This window comes from Cavia porcellus, unplaced genomic scaffold, assembly GCF_034190915.1.
Source record: "Cavia porcellus strain 051 isolate PalLab524CR breed Dunkin Hartley unplaced genomic scaffold, mCavPor4.1 scaffold_11, whole genome shotgun sequence".
NCBI lineage: Eukaryota > Metazoa > Chordata > Mammalia > Rodentia > Caviidae > Cavia > Cavia porcellus.
In genome coordinates this window covers 18,240,605-18,261,727 of record NW_026947494.1, presented here as the reverse complement: position 1 = coordinate 18,261,727, position 21,123 = coordinate 18,240,605, and the positions used below count along the sequence as shown (strand labels likewise).

The 21,123-nt window shown below is 37.4% G+C and overlaps 1 protein-coding gene and 1 pseudogene across 5 annotated transcripts in view; both read left to right on the top strand.

Annotated features, from left to right (window-relative positions):
• The window catches only part of Cdh12 (cadherin 12), a 949,967-nt gene that overhangs the window by 919,056 nt on the left and 9,788 nt on the right, over positions 1–21,123 (top strand). For all 5 annotated transcript variants that reach the window (XM_063258014.1, XM_063258013.1, XM_063258016.1 and 2 more), the window contains one exon: positions 19,843–19,964. In XM_063258014.1, coding sequence (XP_063114084.1) covers positions 19,843–19,964 — 122 coding nt within the window. The remainder of the gene's footprint in view (positions 1–19,842; positions 19,965–21,123) is intronic.
• Positions 10,793–11,002, top strand: LOC111755165 (U2 spliceosomal RNA; annotated as a pseudogene).

The window sequence follows — 21,123 nt, the reverse complement described above, 5'->3', positions numbered from 1 at the left end:
TCTCTGAGGTGCTCCTTTTCTCTCTCTTTGAGGCTCTCTCTTAGTTTAGTCATGGACTCTCTGACGACTCCTGACTGGTCCGCATAAAAATAGCATTCTTCTTTGAGATCAGCATGTAAGCCACCCTCCTTCATAAATAGGAGGTCTAGTCCTCTTCTATTTTTCAGGACTACCTCAGATAAAGACGTTGGAGATGCCTGTAAAGTCACTACAGATGTTTCTATTTCTTTTAAAATCTTTATCTACTGCTGCCTGTAATTGAGCTAGATGCTGATTTCCCAACACTAGAGCTGTAGTCCCTGTTCCTATTCCTGTTGCAACTCCTAACCCTAGTAACACAGCTAAGGTGAGTTCGCAGGTTTTCTCTTGTACATATAGCTGGTCTGCGATGCCTGGAGATAGTAGTCTCCTGGGTGGAATGTTATGTGAGGAAGAACCTGTACAAGAACACAAAAATCTGCAGACTTCTTAAAAACAGTGGTTATTATACAGGATGAGAGGCTGAAATTGCAGGCCCAAGACATTCCTGGGGGTGGAATGAGGTAATTATTTGGCTTGAACTCTGAATGAAGCTGGGCACAGAGTCATGCTGTCAGTGCTGGTGGACGGCTGGAGTTCCCAAGACAAGTCCCTCTACCAGAGACGTCAGGGAGAGTTAGCTTGTGGTGATTGCCCCAGTCACAGGCAGATGAGCTACCGGAACTGTTAAAGGTTACATTGAGGGCCTTTCCTACATAATATGGGGGAGGAGCAGCCAAGCATAACCAACAGGATTGGGTGAGATCAGGTCGGGTATGATTTAAAGCTGTGTATGCCCCTTTAATCAAACTGAATAGGTTAGAATGTGAATATTGGGGGGCAGGTATATGATCTGCCTGGTGTGGGGGGGTTTGAGAAACGCTTATAGTTGGGTGACTTACTGTGGTTGTTTGAACAGCAGTAACAGGATCTGTATTAGACTGATTGTATTTTGGATTTGGATTGTATTTTGGCTTTAGAGCAAGATTTGGGCCTATGGGCACAGATGAAACCTGTAGGGGAATCTTTTTTATGAGAATAAGATTTCCCCTATCTTTGCCTGACTCATAGACTCGAAGTCCCCAGGTGCATTCTGTCAGCCAGCCAGGGTCCTCAGGAGTGGTGACAGTGACATTTAGAACCTGCCAGGGTCTTTGATTGGCCAGTGGGTAGTCATCTAGGCTGCACCCGGGTAGCCCCCATGTCAGTTTAAGGTGTTTATCGGGGAAGGCGGATTGCCATCCTGTTGCAACTGTTTCACAGCCCCAATAAGCACAAGAATATTCTCCTGGGGAATTACAATATGATCTGCCCCCTGTTGCTGTGGGATAAAGGTAGAATTGACTTTGTCTGGGACATTGGAGCCCCAAAAAGAACCAACAGGGTGTGGGCACAAACCATGGACTTCCTGACCCTACCCAAGTCCAAACTGTCTCTTGGTTGTTCCAGCAGCTAAGCTCCATTTCCAGGGTTGATGGGGGTTGCTATCCATTAGATGTAGTTGTGTCAAAAGTCCAACGATGGTCCATAAAGTTTTGAGAGGTTGCACCATCTGTAAGAGAACACAGGGGATTGTGCCTCAGGAAAGAATGTTATCCTGGGCATCACATAGGGTCCTCGATGAAGGGCTCTCTACTTGTTTTATAAGCTATTTGGGGAGCCATCTAGCTCCTTTTTCCTGTTTGGAGTAAATGCACACAGAGCCTCATCCTCAGATGAGGACTGGGTCAGGGCCATTCCATGTGTTGGTTAGGGGATCTCTCCATAGCACAGATGCAAATTGTGTTGCTGTCTGTGTGTGCCAGAAACGAGATGCCTCTGAGCAGCCTGAGGCATCCAGGGATAGAAAATTCAAAATAAAGTGAGCATGTGAGAGAATATTTCTAGGAGACCCTCGGGTTGGGTACTAGGCTTCTCCTTTTATTTTATCTATAGTGGATTTGAGGGAGTGATGTGCATGTTCAACAATACCTTGTCCTTGAGGATGGTAAGGTATACCAGTGGTGTGGAGAATATTAAGGCACTTACAAAATTTGGCAAAGGAGGTACTAGTATAGCCTGGGCCGTTGTCAGTCTTGAGCTGTTGGGGACATCCCAGAACTGAGAGAGCTGATAGCATATGGGCTATAATATGTTTAGTAGCCTCTCCAGTCTGGAGTGTGAAAAGATGAAACTGCTGTATGTATCAACAATTACATGTATATATTTTAAGTTGCCAAATTCATTAAAATGAGTGACATCCATCTGCCACAAGGCATTGGAGATTAAACCTCTTGGGTTGACTCCCAGGTGTTGAACAGGCAAATGAACGGCACAAGAGGGGCAATTTTTACAATTTGTCTGTCTGTTCTCAAGTAATGTTGTGGAGGAAGCAAAAGGTTTGAGCATTGAGGTGCTGTAACTGATGAGTCCATTGGGCCTCAGATACTTTCGAGTCCTCTGTGGCCTCAAAATGGGTCAAGAATACCTGTGTCCATGTGGCAATATCAGCCAAATGATTTCCCTGAGCAAGGGGACCCAGGAGGCTAGAATGAGCTGGCAAGTGGCCAATGAAAAACTTATGACTGCGGAGCCAAATCATGTCCTGTAATTGCCTGAATAGGTTTGCAGCTGGGGAGGCATGGCTTATGGTTGCAACAGTTTCTAATAATGGAACAGACTGAGCGAGATAGGCACTATCAGTAAACAAATTGAAGGGTTGATCGAGGTAAGCGGTAAAAACTGCAAGAATAGCCTGTAGTTTTGCCAGCTGCGCGGATGATGTATCTGTCTGTACGGTAAAAACACTGTTTTGTGCTATGTAAGCAGCCCTTCCAGAGGAGGAACCATCAGTGAATAGCACTGGGGCATCAGGAAGAGGTTGTAAGGCTGTAATCCTGGGGAATATGAACGGCTGACGGTTAGCAAAAGCAATCAACTTATTTGGAGGGTAATGGTTATCAATGGTCTCTGAGAAGGAGGCTATAGCAATAGGCCATGCCTCAGTCGTCTGGAGCAGCCAGTCCACTTGAACTTTGGTGAAGGGTTGAATGATGACATCTGGTTCCTTTCCAAAATAACATTTTTCTAGCCTTCTGCCTTGAATTATCGGGTCAGAGACTGCTTGGTAGTAAGGCAATAATACTCTCTTTGGGGAGACTGGCAGATGAAGCCACATAAGAGGAGCTTGTTGCCAAAAATACTGCTGTGGGAGAGAGTATTGTGTTAAAAATGAGATATTGTAGTGACCTATTATAATCTATGAAGGAGACAGTTTGTTGAGCAATAGCTTCTTCTATTGTATGGAGTGTTTTTCTAGCATTGGGTGTGAGCTCTTGGGGGGAAGTTGGGTCAATGTCTTCACGGAGGACCTCATAAAGGGGTTGTAGATCATCTTTGGTTAATTTCAAATAGGGTAAAAGCCAATTAATATCACCTAGAAGCTTTTGAAAATCATTAAGTGTCTTAAGGCCATCAAGCCTTAGTTGAGGCTTTGGAGAAAACACCTGAGTGCCTTGCAACTGAAAACCCAAATATGTATATGGGTCAGTACACTGGACCTTTTCAGGGGCTATTTGAAGCCCAGCCTTTTGTAAGGCAGCTTGTAGTGCCTGGTAACACTGTAAAGTCTGGTCTTGACTCTCTCTTGCCAAGAGGATATCATCCATATAATGGGATATATATATATATATATATATATATATATATATATATGGCCAATGATCTCTAACTGGCTGTATTGCGGCAGTGACAGAAGGCTGGCATAGCGTGGGGGAGTTAGCCATCCCTTGTGGTAAAACTCACCATTGAAATCTTTGCCTAGAGGCTCTAAAATTAATTGATGAGAGACTGAAGGTAAAACAGTTTTGGTCATTTGGATGTAAAGGAATAGAAAAAAAGCAATCTTTAAGATCTATGACAATTTTAAAAAATCACAGGGGAATTGCACTGGGTGAAGGGAGGCCTGGCTGTAGGGGTCCCATTAAGACCATGGTCTTATTTATTGCCCTAAGGTCTTGTAGCAGCCTCTATTTCCCTGACTTTTTTCAAATAACAAAGATAGGTGTGTTCCAAGTGGAATCACTAGGGACAATGTGGCCTGCATTTAACTGGTCCTGCACCAGTTGCTGTGGGGCTGTAAACTTTTCAGAGGTAAGGGGCCATTGGTCGACCCAAACAGGTTTGTCTGACAACCAGGTAATCTCTTTTGCATGGGCCGCAGGAGTGTCAATGACCCCTATTGAAAATGGCCTAGGCCTGTTTTACAGGGGTTTGGGGCTGGGGAGATAGGAACTTTAATGCCTGAGCCCTGTTTACCTAAACCTTGATTAGGAAGGAATCCCTGAGTGAGCATTTGATTGGTGACTATAATATTAGGGCTGCCCATCATCATTCCCATTTGAGTTAGCAAATCTCTGCCCCACAAGTTAAGGGGTAGCCCTTCCACAATATAGGGCTGTATGTGACCTTGATTGTTTTCTTTATCTTTCCAGGTAAGTAGACTGGCACTACGTTGTGGATTTTTAGATTGTCCAATCCCTTGCAAATGCATCATAGTGGTTTCTAAGGGCCATGTGGGAGGCCAGTCCTCCTTTCTAATGATGGTTACATCAGCACCTGTATCTATGAGCCCTGAGATACTTTTCCCGTTAAGCAACAAAGCCATATGAGGTTTATCTTTGGACATGAATTGAGCCCAATATAAATCTGAGGATCCAAGGGAAGAATTTCCCTTATAGGAAGCCACACTTGTGTTAGGAGTTTGAACTAAAGGCAATAGCACCAATTGACCAATACATTGTCCTTGGCTAATGGAAACCAGGCCAGAGATAGAGGATGCCATGACAACAATTTCACCAGTATAGTCGTTATCTGTGACTCCTGGAACAACTTGTAACCCTTTCAATATTGTGCTGCCACATCTAAGAACTAATCCACAAGTGTCCTTGGGAAGGGGGCCAAAAAGTGCGGGAGGCAGATAATGCAGCCTCACCCTGAGCAAGTATCTCTGCAAACTGGGGATCTGCATGGCATTGTGTCAGCAGCTCAGAGATTAAAGTCTAATATGAAAAATCAGTTACCAGAACCTTTTCCAGGCCCCAAACCCCATAGTAGTCTTTGAGAGCATCTCCCACTCTTTTCCACCTATTTGAATCAATGGTGCCATCTAGAGGGAACCATGGACACAGTGAATTTATAAACTGAAAGTACTGTAGCAAGTCTTTAGTCTTAACCTTGATCCCTCAAATCTTGAGTGCCTCCCTGAAGCCACTGAGGAACAATTCGTGTTCACTTAGTGCTTGCCCCATGCCAGTAGAGAGATAAGATCCATTCGCCTAACGTGATTCAGGTGAGACGAAGGTGGCCATTCACACAGATCACAGGGACGAAGCCCTTTAATCAGTCACGCTGGCCAGCACTTAATTCCCATGAATGGTCCCGCGTTGTTATCTCTCGTGCCAGGTCGAGCCCCCATGTGGGTGCCACTTGATACGGCCTGGGGATCAAGGCTGTGGTCTTTGCCTGGAGAGGGGATAGGGATGGGGGGCTGGGTAAGAGAAAAGAGAGATGAAGACAAGGCGGGATTCTATTCAAGTCTCATTTATTCTTAAAATGGCTACAACTTACATAGGGTGGAGGCGGGCCAAAGGGGCAGGAAGAGGCCATCGAGTGTTATCTGATAGGTCATCATCACACCCTGATATATGACGTAAGCAGGAGAGGATTATGGGTAATGTATGAAAACATGAGGATCATGGGAAATGTAGGCAGACATGGCAGAGGCCCACATGAGGGCGAGATAAGGTGGCAGTAGTGAGATATGCCGCTCCCTACAGAAGCTTATGAGGAACTAAACCTTAGGACTTAATCTCAATTATGCAGTTTGGTTCTCACACTTTTGGGTTATCATATCAGAGAAATGATATAATACTTAAACATATGTGTTCAATTTATTTCACTTAGACTAGTCTCAGGGAACATTCATTTACCTAAAAAAGTCTCAAATGTATCATATCAGAGAAATGATATAATACTTAAACATATGTGTTCAATTTATTTCACTTAGACTAGTCTCAGGGAACATTCATTTACCTAAAAAAGTCTCAAATGTATCATTCTTTATGACTGAGTAGTACTCCACACATCTTTTTTACCCAATCATTGATGGGCATTTGAGCTGTTTCTAAAATTTAGCTATTCCAAGTTGTAATTTTATAAACATGTGTGTGAAGATTATAAGATACAGAAACAACTTCAAATATACTCAGCCACCTTATCTTTGACAGTGAATTCAAACACCTTCAGTGGAAAAAAAAGATAGCTCCTTTAATAAATGGTGATGGAAATACTGGATTTACTCTTGCTGAAGATTAAACATACAAGAATAGGCCCATATATCTCCCCAAGCTGTATATTAAGATTGAAATGAATCAAAGATCTAAGTACTAAATCAGAAACACTAAATCTTTTGGAGGATAGATAAGTAGAATTCTAGAACACATCGTTGTAGGTAAAACCTTCATGACCCAAACCCTGACTGCAAAGGAAATATCACAAGAAACAACAAATGGGATCTCATCATATTAAAGAGCTTTTCCACAACAAAATAAACCAACAACAGAGTAAACAGACAACCCATGGGAGTGAGAAAAAATTGCTAGTAGTTCCTCAGATAGTGGACTAATATATTAAGAACTAATGTACAAAGAACAGAATATATAAAACACTAAAAGAAATTATACAACCAAAATAATAGGACCCAATCGAAAAATTGGCATCTGAGATGAATAGAAACTTCTCAGATGAAGTACAAAAAATACGTGAAAGAATATCTAGTGTGAATTGTCATTTGAGACATGCAAATTAAAATAACACTGAGATTTGATCTAATTTCCAAATAATGGCTATTGTTAAGAAATCAATCAATAACAAATATTGTAGGAGTTGTGGGGGAAGAAGAAACCAGTATCCACTATTGGTGGAGTTTAGCCTTGTCCAAAATGGACATCAGTGTGGAGTATTCTCAAAATTTTGAAACTAGAGTTTCCATTTGACCAAGCTATTCCCCTTCTTGGTTATCCATTGGTAAAAATTAAAAGCATCATATTAATGTTACTTCTCAAAAAGAAGAAAACTTTGTGATCATATTTAATGTCGTCTAGGTCCTATAAATGCTGTGAGAGATTCAAACTTCTTGTAGCACACATTAAATTAAAATTCAAAATACAAAGTGTCCTGAGAGAAAAAAATAATTTTGGAGGCATAAACATAATATTTTGAATAGCAGTTTTCATTTTAGGTGAGTGTTTAAAAGGTAAACTATATATTGTGATGGAAGAAAGTAGTGGTTGTTAGACTGAGGAAACATCTTTGCTTAAGGTACATCATAGACCTTAAGGCATCAAAGTTCCCTTTGAAATCAGACATTGCAGGTGGAAAGGGACAGCCCACTTCGCAAGCAGAATGTTATCCCTGGACCTGCATCCTGTCACCAAGTATCCTCTGCTTTCTCTGTGATTGACCGAGTATCAAGAGTGAGTACAGATTTTCTCTTGTCCTCAAAGTAGTGCTTTCCACCTTAATATGGTTTGCCTTTTTCCAAAGACTTGTAGTAATTCTATGCACATTCATTTAAAGTAGTTACGCTTGGAGCAACCTTCTTTTTTTCACAGTGCTATGTTTATTGCTATGGATTTGCAGTGTGTAATGATTGCCTTCCTCCTGAGGAGTTGCTCCATGTACATGACACATCTTTACTAACTTACCTCCCATCCCTCTCTATTCCCTCCCTTGTTTCTCTATTTCTCAGCCCCCTTCTGTTTTGCAGGAAATCTCTTTATTCACTATCATCTATCTTTTATTTTCCCTTTATTTGTATTTTGAGTTACTTATAAAAGAGAAAATATGCAATTTTTAAGGTGGTGTGTATGTCTTACCCTGCATCACATTGTGGATGAAAGGTACATTTTGAATACAGCTTGAGGCCTTTCATTTTTTTACTAGTGTTCCTCTGTTTGAGCCATGATCACCTGCATCAGAGTCACTTGAGATACTTTTTACCTGACAGGTGTTGGGGATATTCAAGGAATATAAATCATAACATTATCAGGAAATGTACATTCTAATGGAAACTGATTCTGTAACCACTGTGCCAAATTCTCCAGCACAGATTTGGCAAAGAAAATCTTAGAAGTTCTTTAAATCAATGTAATTGTTTCATCAATATCACATGCAAAACATCAATGCTAATTTACTTTTTCTTAATAAGCACTTGATTTTCTCCAAAAGTTCAAACTACATGAAGATCTTCTTCCTAAAGGTTGAACTTTGATTTAAAAATATACTTATATATATTCTGAAATTTCTTTTGTTTTGTTTTCGTTTTTATCGGTACCAGGGATCGAACTCATGACTGCCTGCTTCAAGGCAGGCGCTTATGCCGCTGAGCTAAATCCCCAGCCCCCTGAAATTTCTTTTGCATGTCACATACTATATAAACTCTAAAAGTCGGAAGTAGTTTTAAATGACAGTATTTTATTGGCATCATGTATTATGTTATAATATTCTACTTGCATTGTGGAATTCTAAATTGTGAAATTCTTTGTATCAAATAATTTACTGATCCATATTTTTATTTCCTTAGTAAATAAGCCTTTTTAGAGTTATTGTATTTTTCATACACACACACACATATATACAAATATTTCAAAATGGTGTGTAATATTACTTGTTAATTCAAAAATGTTATATTTGCTATTCATTTTTCAGAAACTATGTATTATAAACATAAATACATGTATATCAATATAAATCACCTTTTGTAGTCCATTTATTTATTGATCATTATATTTTAGCACACCATACTTAGAGCTGAGGACACAAGATTAAAAAATAAAGGATACCCTCCTCATCAGATGTACTTGGGATACAAGCACCACCAAACAGGGCACAGTGTGCTAGTGAGGACACATGAAAATGCAAACCTAAAGATAAAGGTTCCTGCTTCTATTTTGGGAGTGAGCAAAGTGAGAACTCAGCCCTGCGTGACTCTCATTCCCTTTCTTGTTTTCTGCTCTTTGTCCTTCTCCTTGTTCTCTCTCTCTCTCTCTCTCTCTCTCTCTCTCTCTCTCTCTCTCTCTCTCTCTCTCTCTCCATAACTCACTACTTCCAGTAATAACAGAAAGCAAATTTGAAATGTGAAAGCTTGGGTTTTTCTTGAACTTGTTATGATGTTTTAATAAGATCCCAAATTAAGGAATTAAAGACTGAAAAGTTGCAGCAGAGAGTGTAATATGCAGGTATTCATGAAACTGTATACTGACTGAGGAATATTAAAAGTACTAAATATATGGAAAAATTTTTAAAAATATAGAAATTCCTTAACATTTTAAGAATTTTTAATGAATAATGGTAGGGCAGATATGTCTAATAGAAAAGACTTTGGAGAAAGTGAAGCCATAAAATCATGAAATTCAAAACTGAAGGGAGGTGAGAATGAAGGGAACATGGGACGTCGACCTTGGGTGATGAGGTTTGCCAGGCGAGGAGGGAGGCTGGGCCGCAGTAAGAGAACAGGGAAGGTGCCCAGGAACAGCGGCGTCCTGCACAGGCTTTGGGTTTAGTTTTGAAGAGGTCGAGTTTAATGTGCATGCTGATCTTACATGTAGTCATGACCAGTTGTGTACACTGATCCAACAATCAGTAAAATAACTTAGTTTTGCAAAACATACTTGGAACTCCTGACATACAGATTGTGGGGTGTGTGTGTGTGTGTGTGTGTGTGTGTGTGTGTGTGAAGTGCAAAGTGTGGTCAGCCAGTCCTGTGCCTCTGGATGTGAGTGAGAAGACAGGGCAGACGTGATGTGGCTTTGGAGGGGAGCAATGGCACCATTAGACACAGCACAACACGCGGTTACCTAATTTAACGAGGGAAGTTTGGGAAAAGAAAGGATGGAGGATAAAATATAGTTTAGGATTGTGTCCATGGTAGTCTCACCATTTCTGTGACCCAGCCGACTAAAATGAAAACGTGTAGAGCCCTACACTATGACTTGCTCTGCATACACCAGAACCTCTTTCTAACCTAGTTAGCACTGACCATTTCCTGTCCGCCTTGCCCTTCCTCTGCTGCTCGCCCCAGCGCCTGATATCCAGGAGCCTAAGCTCCACTTTTGGAGATAAGTGTCTTCAGATGCAGCATGAGGAGATCATACAGTTCTGGTCTTTCTTTGTCTGGCTTATTTCACTCAGCATCATGATCTCCACTTCCATCTGTGCAATGGGACTTCTTCTGACTAAAGATGATTAATATTGTTAAATGGACTGTGTTTACCTCATTCATTTATCAGTTGGTGGGCAATCTAATTGTGTCCATTTTGTGGCTTTTGTGAAGAGAAATTAACAAAGCAAGGGACTTTTACACATGATGATTTCATTCCCTTTGATATATACCCAAGAGTGTGAATTTAAATCATGTGGTAGTTAAATTATTATATTTGAAGAATTTGCTTACTGCTTTCTGTAATGACCGTGCTAGTTTATACTCTACCATTGCAAATGTCCAAGAGTTCACTTTTCTCTGCATTCTTGCCAGCACATTTTTAGGTCAGCTCTTTTAATTATAAATCATTCTTGCTGGGGTGATACACTAGCTCAGAGTGGGTTTTTTTTTTTTGTTTGTTTGTTTGTTTGTTTTTGTTTTGTTTGGTTTTGTTTTGTTGTCGATACCGGGGATCGAACTCATGACTGCCTGCTTGCAAGGCTTATGCTGCTGAGCTAAATCCCCAGCCCCATCATTGCTTCTTGGCCTTTTGGCTAAGATCAAGTGTAATATCTGTTCTTATCAGAGTGGTTTTAACATGCGTTTCTCTGATGATTACTTTTTTTTTTTTTGAGAGTAAATAATAGATGTTTATAATCATCTCACAATTCCGAGGCCAGCAATCTGAGATTGAGCTGCTGGCTGGCCCGTGCCTCCTCTATGAACAGGAAGAAAGGATTTATTCTAGGCCTCTCTCTATGTTCCGATAGGGCCTTGATTTGGGGTAGCCCCATTCCAATCTCTACACAAGCAATGGAGTTTAAGATGTCGAAGTTTCATCTTTTTCTGAAGACCTAGTAATATTAGATGGGAGCTGAGTGTAATTATTGCACTTTGACTTTATTAATTATAAAGATAACTTCTAAAGGAGGGTCATAGTCACTAGTAGTGGAAGTTGAAACTACAACATTTTTTAGAGAAAACATATTTCAAACTATCATAACATCCCACTGTTTTCCTTAGACAATAAACAAGTTCAGAGCCAGATCTGTTCCCCAAATGTGCATTGGACAGACAACATGGAATACTTTAAATATAACAATACTTATTGTCACCCCAAACAAGGTCTACTACACATTAATATTGTGCCAGATTTTCTTTCCTTTCTTTTCTTTTTCTTTCTTTCTTTCTTTCTTTCTTTCTTTCTTTCTTTCTTTCTTTCTTTCTTTCTTTCTCCTTATCTGATTTCTTTTTTTATTTATTTAAGGAGAAAGAAACTAAAAAAAAAATACATGGATATAAAAAATGGTAGAAATAATAAAGAATTACAGAAAAATAAATGGTAAGAAATCACCAGTTGGTAAGTTACATATTGTCATCTTAGAAATAGCTGTTCAGGTTACAAAATTAGAGTATGTAAAATGACATTCACATAATGACACTGCCAACAGCTGTACTCAATGATCTAACAAAAACTTAGTAATATGGTTATGAGTCCTACACACTTGCTTTATATCTTAAAGAGGGAAAGATTAAACATATCAAAACAGAACAAAACAGTTTTAAAAAATAACACTTTAAAGAAATACAGATTTCAAAGCAAGTCCACTGGAGATTTTCACTGTCTATCTAATTGTCTCTAGTTTCTTCCAAATAGTTGCTACCATCTTCACACACATTAAATACATATTGCATGTTATAGAACTAATCAAATCATTACAGGATGATGAAGGCTTTTTAGGTCTTCAAGACCTAACATTGTGGAAGACAATAATAACTACCATCACATTTCTCATTCTCTTCATAGTAGCTGTCCTTATCTTTACATATGCTGATATTGAACGTAAGAGACTAGACTAATATCACTCTGATTAGTGAATAATAGTATTGCTAGATTTTATATCATAATGCTATAAAACTAGCATTGGGTTTCTTAGTGTCTCTTCTTCAAAGTATCTGTTCATTACATATTGCATTATATAATCTGTTCCCATAAATAGTTTTTTAAAGAATCTTCTCATGCATGAATTTCTACATGTATATCTATCCTCTCTGTATTATAGGGGAAAAAATCATAACTAGACAGCAAAACAAATTTCTAGAAAAACATACAGTGAAAAAGACACATAAGACCACAATATTAGGTGATCTACCATAGTTACTATGCTTTCTGTTGTTATTTTCCATAGTCTTGTCCACATCATCGGGCTTAATGTAGTTGAACATAGTATTACCTAGCTATTTTTATAACACAACTTTGAAAACATTGTAGGACTTGAGAGCTGTTAATAATTAATACTGGTATGGATATCTTTTACATCATGTCATCTCCAGAGTAGTTGGCTCTGCTTTTAGGGTTGATACTATCTAGCATATCAAATTTAAATAAAATCAGCCAAGGCAAAACTGTGGTCTTATGAATTGGATTCAAATAAGATCAGTCATAGTAAGACAATATAAGTAGTACAGGATTTTAGCTCAAATTAATAGGAAATTAAGGATAGTTACCATAGTATAACCTGCTATGTTTGGGTCAGATGTCTGTGACCTCAAATCCAATATGAGTGGATAGACCAGAACAAATTAAATTCAAACTAAATAGGGCAATAAGACTACTGAGACTTTTAAATCCTGATACAGTATTAACAATGACCTCTGCCTTTTTTGTATTGTATCAAAGCTATCCATACTAAAGCCTATAGCTTACCGTCTCTGCCTCATGTCTGCTACTCCACTTTACTGCTATAATTTGTCCACCTTACTCCCTCTTTCCACTGTCTGCCCCATTCATTGAGGCCTCTCTGCCACTGTTGCTGGAATGCTGGTATCCCTTCTTCTCTTTCTCTGGAATGTTCTGCAGCACTCTCTGTAGGGTTGGGTTGGTGGCCACAAACTCCCACAGTTCCTCCTTGTCTTGGAAGCATCTTACTTTTCCATTAATTTTGAGAGAGAGTTTTGATGGGTATATGAGTCTTGGTTGCATATTATTTTCTTTCAGGACTTGGAATATTTCTCCCCATTCCCTTCTTGATTTAAGAGTTTGTGTTGATAAGTCTGTTGTTATTTTGATAATTTTCCCATTGTAGGTAATCTGTTTTTCTTCTCTGGCTGCTTTTAATATTCTGTTCTTTTGGTGGATTTCTGGAATCTTGATTATTATATATCTGGGTGTAGATCTGTTTTGATTGTAGGTAGCTGGTGTTCTGTATGCCTCTTTTATCTGGACCTCATTTCTTTTTGCTATACATGGGACATTTGGCTTTAATATATCTGTGAATATTCTTTGTATTTTATTTTTGGTTGCTCCTGCTTTCTCACTCACAACTTTATTCTTAAGTTATGTATCCTCTTGTCATCTTCTAGCCTTTGAATTGTTTCCTTCTGGTTCCTTGTTATTTTTAAGAGGCCTTTTCTTTCACAATTATATATGTTAAATCTCTCTTCAAGTTTCAAAAGGCTGGCTTTAGTTTCTGTCAAGGCATTTTGCCAGTGTTCAGTGGAGTGTTTAGTTTCCTGGTAATCTCTTTGGATCTGTTTCGTGTATTCTAAGTTATGTTTAAACTCTTCTTCAGAAGTATCTCTTTCTTTTCTGATTTCCTCAGTTCTTCCATCTGTGTTCTCTTGGGCAGGGCTTGTCATTTCTTTAATTAATCTCTTTATATCTTTCCTCACTTGGATCAGGAGTACTGCTTTAAATTCATCTATGAGGTCATGGAGGTTTTTTTTTTTTTTTTTTTTTTTTTTTTTTTTTTTTTTTCTGATGCTATGTCCAGTATTGGATGGTTACTGTGCTTGTTCTCTTCAGTGTTTACTTCTCCTGGACTTATTTTCTCATGTTGGGCAGCTGGAGACTTTTTTTTTTTCTATCTCTTGTCATGTTTCTGGTTTCTTTCAGACTGGAGTGTTCTGGGGGTCTGTGGCCCTCTCCGTATTGCTTAGGGCCTTTCGGAAGTGTGTTGACTTGAGTTTTTGCTGTCCACCCCAATTTGCTTTTATCTGGGGTAGGCAGGGATGCAGGGATGGTACAGGCTAGCCTCCAGCCTCTGTGCCATTCAATCTGCAAATTAGGCTGTAATTTGTGGGTGTCACAGAATCGTGACTATTTTGTATCTGCTTATTGGGTCCCAACCAGAGGCTTGGTTCAGCCCCAGCAGGTCTGGCCAGTTCTCTCTGTGTCAGAAGCAGCTGGCTAATGTCACCATGGCACAGGGCTCTGCCCAAATCCCAGCTGTCCTCTTCCAGACATCTCTGTGCCAGGAGCGACTATGTAATGTCCCCGTGGCTACAGGTCTGCCCAATTCCAAGATGTCTTCCACTAGTTCTCTCTATGTCGCTGGCGCGGATATGGCGCTGGGCTCTGCCCACTTTCAAGATGTCCTCCACCAGACCTCTATAAGCCAGGGATGACTGTCTGATGTCACTGAGCTGCGAGCTCTGCCCGACTCCAAGATATCTTCCACCAGACTCTCTGTATTATTGATGTCGCTGTGGTGGCTCTGCCCAGTTTCAAGATGTCTTCCAGCCAGCCACAGCAGCCATGGGACCCAGTCCCCAGTACTCACCAGGACTCAGTGCAGGTCTCCCTCTTGAGTCTACTGCACACTATGCTGCTTGCCTTCACTGCATTCCCGATATAGCGTGGAACAGTCATAAAACTGCACGGTGCTCGGCTTCGGAACTCTGGAGCTTCTCATAATCTCCTCCGGTGCAGCCAGGCAGCCCTGGCTGCTTCACGGGGTCCCGGGTCTCAACTTCCTGCAGTCACCAAAAGCCAATACAGCTTTTTCTCTTGGGTCCACTGGTCAGTTTGCCACATTAAAGGCGCAGGATTTGCAGACTCCCATTATCAGCTATCGCAGTCTCAGAATGATCTTAAATCCTCCAGCCATCTTGATTAAAAGAATTTTTATCCATTCATCTGGCCCTCTCTAGCATCTAACACGATTTCTCCGGAGAGACTCTCTGCCCAATCCCCTAGCAAGCTGCCATTTTTGAAACTTTTTTTTTTTTTTTTTTTTTTTTTTTTATCAGTACCAGGGATCAAATTCACGACTGCCTGCTTGCAAGGCAGGTTCTTATGCCGCTGAGCTAAATCCCCAGACTCTCCCTGATGATTACTTATGCTTAGGACTTTTCATATAAATTTGGGCCACAGAATAATAAGTTAATGAGGTGACTAGTTTAAACCAGGCATTTTAGAAGAAATTTTAAAATGGAAAAAAATTCAGTGTAAAGTGACACGGCCTCTAGAGTTATTCAGGTTTTATATTCTATAAGTTAATTCAAGAAAAAACATGTTATTACAGTATTAGTGGGTCCTGATCCAGAGAGCTTTCCTGTAAAAGTATCCACATCTAGCTTATTTCATCTTTTCAATTCAGCTTGCTGAGCAATGTATATTTACTCATTTAGATACTTAATTTCCTAGCAGATACTGAGGATTTGTTTCACTCTGAGGATTAACAAACTCAAAGTAGAAAAAGGTTAATGTTATTGCAAATTTTTAAAGTCTGTGGTATGTTTTTCCTGCAGTTTTCTTGGAAAAATTTGATTTAAGTAATTTTTAAAGATTTGTTTTTCTTTGGAGACTGTTTCATCATCAACAACACTGAAGGTAATATTGGACTTTGGGATAAGTGTATGCAAAATTTTAAATACTTTTTACATCTTCCTCAGTCCAGCTGCGGATCACACCACTGTAATTTGAAAAGAGCTTTTTTACACATGATATAACTTAATTTGTAATTTAAAAATAAACTGATTTAAAGATAAAAACCAAAGAAAGCATTATTCAGTCATTATATCTTACTCAGTTTGAACTGCTATAATTTAATTTCTTGATATAAAAGTCTATGATTCATTTCCTGAATTTATTGCAGTTGCAATTTAGTGCATAGCACATATTGAATTTTATCTTCTATATGTATTCAAAATTTGATGTCTTTTGTTTGAAAAGCATGGAAGCAGGATTGATATAATAGGACTATTGTTTTTGCAGTCAAATGCTCTACCCCTGCGCTATACTCCCAGGACTATTGCTTTTGTTAGGACTTTATATAGTTTCATTACATTTTCAGTTATGTTTCTATTTGATTGTTAGTTCTTCATTTATTTTCTAAAAATGATTGTAAAAAATAATATTGTCATTTAAAACTTGATAGAATTCTCCAGTGAAGCCTTTAGAATATGAATCTTCTTGTAGAGTTTTTGCATTGTACCTAAATGTTATTGCATTTTTTAGATAAAATATTTATTTTCCTAATATAAATTTTTATAAAAATTTGTCCAATTAGTTAACAATTTTTGGTATAAAAATATTTACCACAATTCCTCATATTTCACTTGTGATATGAAATCATGTATTTCCCTTCTTTCCTAATTTTGATAACTTACACTTTTCCTTAGTAAAAGCTGAACTTTAAAATTAAGTAAAAAATAAAGCCGTTCTAACTCAAATTCATTCAGAGAACTGTAAGAGTTAACATACCATCAAGATTAGGAGATAAATTTAACAGATCATTTTTGGGAGCATCATGTAATTACTTTTTGATTATGTGAGTAGGAAATAGTCAATTAGCTTAAACATAAAAATGTAAGTTAACTCATTTTAAACACAAAGATGATTGTAAGGTAAAAGATTTGATGTTTTAAAAATTAAATTAATTGCTTATGTCTTTACTAACTTGGTATTCACTAAATCTATACTTGTATTGGTTTTATAATCATTCCATGAAAACTAAATATTGTATGGTATTTTGTCAAATAATTTGATCAAGATATGGATTCTAAATCAGTTTTAAATCAACTTCATTGGTGCTGTACAGACTCAGTATAGATTATACAAATCAGAATGGAACTAGATCATTGTTTTTATAGGACAATTTGACAAATTATACATCTATATGAAAGAATGCCACTTTACTCTCATAAATTATATACTGTCTACAGAAATTCAATGTGCTTTGAGTTCTGTACTCAGAGACATTATTGCTGCATTAGCTGGCACTGAGAAATAAAGTGACATTTTTAAACGTGCAATTATGAAAAAAATTTAAATATGTAATACAAGAGAGAATATCATAATTAAACCATTGCTCATATTCAGCAATATGTATGTGTTGTTATTATTTTTCTTCTGTCCTTGATTGAATTATTTTTTAGTTGTTCCAATGCCTACCATACTTAACTTTTCATAAATAGAGATATTTCACAATGCATAGGAGAGTTTCTCACAGCAAAGATTGGTCTTCCTTAAAATGCTTCATGCCTTCTTTTGAGAAACATTATTAATAATGAGATATCATGATACTGATGATAACTTTTGTGATGATTTACTGTTGATGTCAAGTTTAAACTACATTTCAAGTGAATGGATAGCTTAAAGTGAACAAAAGAAAATTTTTGATAAAAATAGGCTTAAATGTATTTTAATAACATGTTTATACTTTGAAAGCAAATTGCTAAAATACATTTTTAAGAAAGAAAACATTTTCCCTCTAAAATATTCTATTCTAATGCAACTTTATGTACTCAAACACTAATTCTTGATAAGTAACAGAGAAAATCTGTCCTTCATGGGACTTCAGGGCTTGCACCTTGCTTACCACATAAAACTGAAAGTAGTCATTGTCTCACCATCCAGAGGCAGAATATTCATTACACATGCTAGTGATAAAAGTCTCATCTAAATTTTAACTTGTTGTCTTTTGTAAAAAATAGTTATCTGACTGTTAACTTATTTGTTTTACTAATAATATGTGATAAAATTTATAACCATGAAATGAGAAGCCATAACTCCTCTACTTTAAATTTATATTGTTCATATATATATATATATATATGGAATATATATTGGAATTTATTGGAATAACTAATATATATATATATATATATATATATATATATATATATATATATGTCTTTTTCGTTTTTATTGGTACCAGGCATCGATCTCACGACTGCCTGCTTGCAAGGCAGGCGCTTATGCCGCTGAGCTAAACCTCCAGCCCCCTGTTCCTCTATATTTTAGAAAAAAGCATACTTTCCCTTCTCATCAGAGTACTGCACAAATAAAGAGATAATAATAATGTCTATTCTGTATTTTCTATGAACTCTGAATTAATCTATGCACGGTATTATCACAGTGGTACTTTGAAAGCATTATTGAGATCTTTCTGCCCCACCTTTCCTGTTTGGATTACTGGCTTGTCATCACACAGGCATTAGGCATTAATTTTAGTACTATTGTTGATTTCCAGTTTCTTTAGAAAAGTGAGCCTAGTTTAACCAACTTCCTACGTTTTACACTATATGACCTATATTTCTCTATATTTTACTCTGTATAAATTAAATTATAAGTATCACTAAAATGGCTGTTTATATAATCTTTAGAATATACTAATAATGGCAGTAACAATGTATATAAAACTGTATTGAATATTTTAAAACACTGTGTCGTTATATACCACTACCTTTGAAGCGTAGTCTATAAATACTGTGTCTTTTTTTATCAAATACATTAGTTAAATAATTATTAAGAAGGGTTAAATAACTCACACAATTCAGATCCAATTGTTACATGAAATAAGATAATACCTTTTGGATAATAAGAAATTTTAAGTAATACAGTTGTGGGAAAATACCCAAGTGAAATAAAATCAAAACAAAGACTGCATCAAAGAGATAAGAAGACAGGTTTTAATACTTATACAGGCACAGTGTTGGACCTTGACATCAGTGGACTGTTGCAAGATAATTTTTAATCTCCCACGACCCAATAGAATCAATCAATACAGAAAGTATACAGAATTGTTGGGTTTTCATAATCTTGGATTTGCACTGTAACTCCATTCTTCAATCTCTGTATTATGAACAGGATCTTCAAAATGCATTCATGTGTAAAAAATATAAGGTAAAATATTAGTTTTAATGAGTTAAATACATGTGTTATGCTGTTCTGTAGTTTGTTTTTTAAGTTATTTTTAGGCTTCAATAAATGGCAGAGATGAAGACACTATGCCATTATTCTGGAGTCAAAACCTGTGATAGGATTTGAGCAGAGAGATCCTCTTGGTGGTACTTGTGTTGTTGCAGGAGAAGTTACTACTATTCTTTCCTTTCTTATCACCAGCAAATAATTTCAAGGTGTATTCTAGCTTTCTAGAACCATTTAAATAAGTAGCATCTTTCAGACAGTGAACTTTCCATGATATTGACTTAGAATAGAAAACTAAATTTTTGTGTGCAGAAAAAATAAAACTATTAATGAAGATTGTTTCTGAAGAAAATTTGATAGAATGATTAACTCATTCTTTAGGCCTTACTAGTACAGAGCATCAGCTTTAATGTTTGGTCTTATCTGGCAGTTGGTTTCTGGGATGAGCCTTTGTATTATTCCCCATTAATGCTTGGACAGCTTATCATCAAAACCTCAGTTATTAATCCTGTTATCTTCTTGTAGTCAGAACTTTCAGAATTTTTATTATAGTAAAGGTGTTTTTCACTAATGAAGACTAATTAGAAATAAATCCTCTTTAAGAAGCAAAAATTGATAACCATCATTTATCCTTTAATGTTTCTAACAGGTAACCCATTATTAACCAGCAAAGTCAACGTACTGATTAATGTCCTAGATGTCAATGAATTTCCACCAGAAATATCTGTGCCATATGAGACAGCGGTCTGTGAAAATGCCAAACCAGGACAGGTATCTTGCCAAAACTGTTAATTAGAATGGGTAAAGATTTATGTGTGTGTATTAACTCATAAACCCACACAAGAATACATCCACATATATGGTATTTATTTTTCTGGATCAAAACTGTTTATGAAGTAAACCACGTACAGTACTAAACTCATATTATTTAATGGCCAGATTTAATGGCCTACATGTTAAGGGGAGGAAGTCTTGGTTGCCTAATCAAAGCTCTTTGGATCATTAGAGATCTAGAATTGTTGATTCTGTGGGTTTTTCTTACATTATCATTGTGAAATTTCTGAAGAACTTGTGACTATAATCTCAAGAAGCAGAGCTTGAGGAGCCTTTTTCCGTTTTTCTTTTTTTCTGCTTTGCTCACCTGCATTCACAAAGAGCATGACGGAGCTGTAAGCCTATTGAGGAGGGAGATAAAGTTTTTTGTGTATTAAAAACATCTGTGCTATTTAAAATACCTGATATGAACTATGTCCATTAGGTTATGTTTTGTTTCTTTTTGTGGTGATGCTCTAAAATGGGATCAAGTTGTTACTAAAAGTGATTGCCAGAGTCTTCAGTTTTCTACAGAGTCAAGGTGGATAGCCAGGTTTCCTGTTTTCTCCTACTCTCCTGTGAAAAAATGAATGATGACACAAGGAGAATTAAACATGTGTATATGAGAAAAGTGTATCATAAAACAAGAATATGATTAATCTAACACTGTGTACCTAAGTTCTAACAGGAGGATATGTTGATGTGCACTGAATTACTGTGTATTTCACCTATAACCAGGATGAATTATTTGAGTAAGTTTGATAATTGCTAATTCTTAATAGAAGTAAATATTAATATTTTAAATTTTGATTTCATTAAAAAGAGCATTTTTAAAATCTTTTTCACCTGAAAAAGAAAATGGAGAATTTTCTAGAGATGAACTAATTTTGGTTCATGTGAGACTCTAGTGTCTGAGTTTGTGTGCTCTCCTTGGCAACACTTGTGCAGGAAGTATAGCCCTGAAATGGCCTTGGGTTTTGCATTTTCAGTCTCCCTCTCTTGGTGCCTCTGGCATTAGAACTATGCATAGGAATCCTCTGTTTCTTAGTGATGGTTCTTGAATGTGCATATCTATCAGAAAAGGAGGGAAAGAACTGGATGAGAAATGGTGCTATGT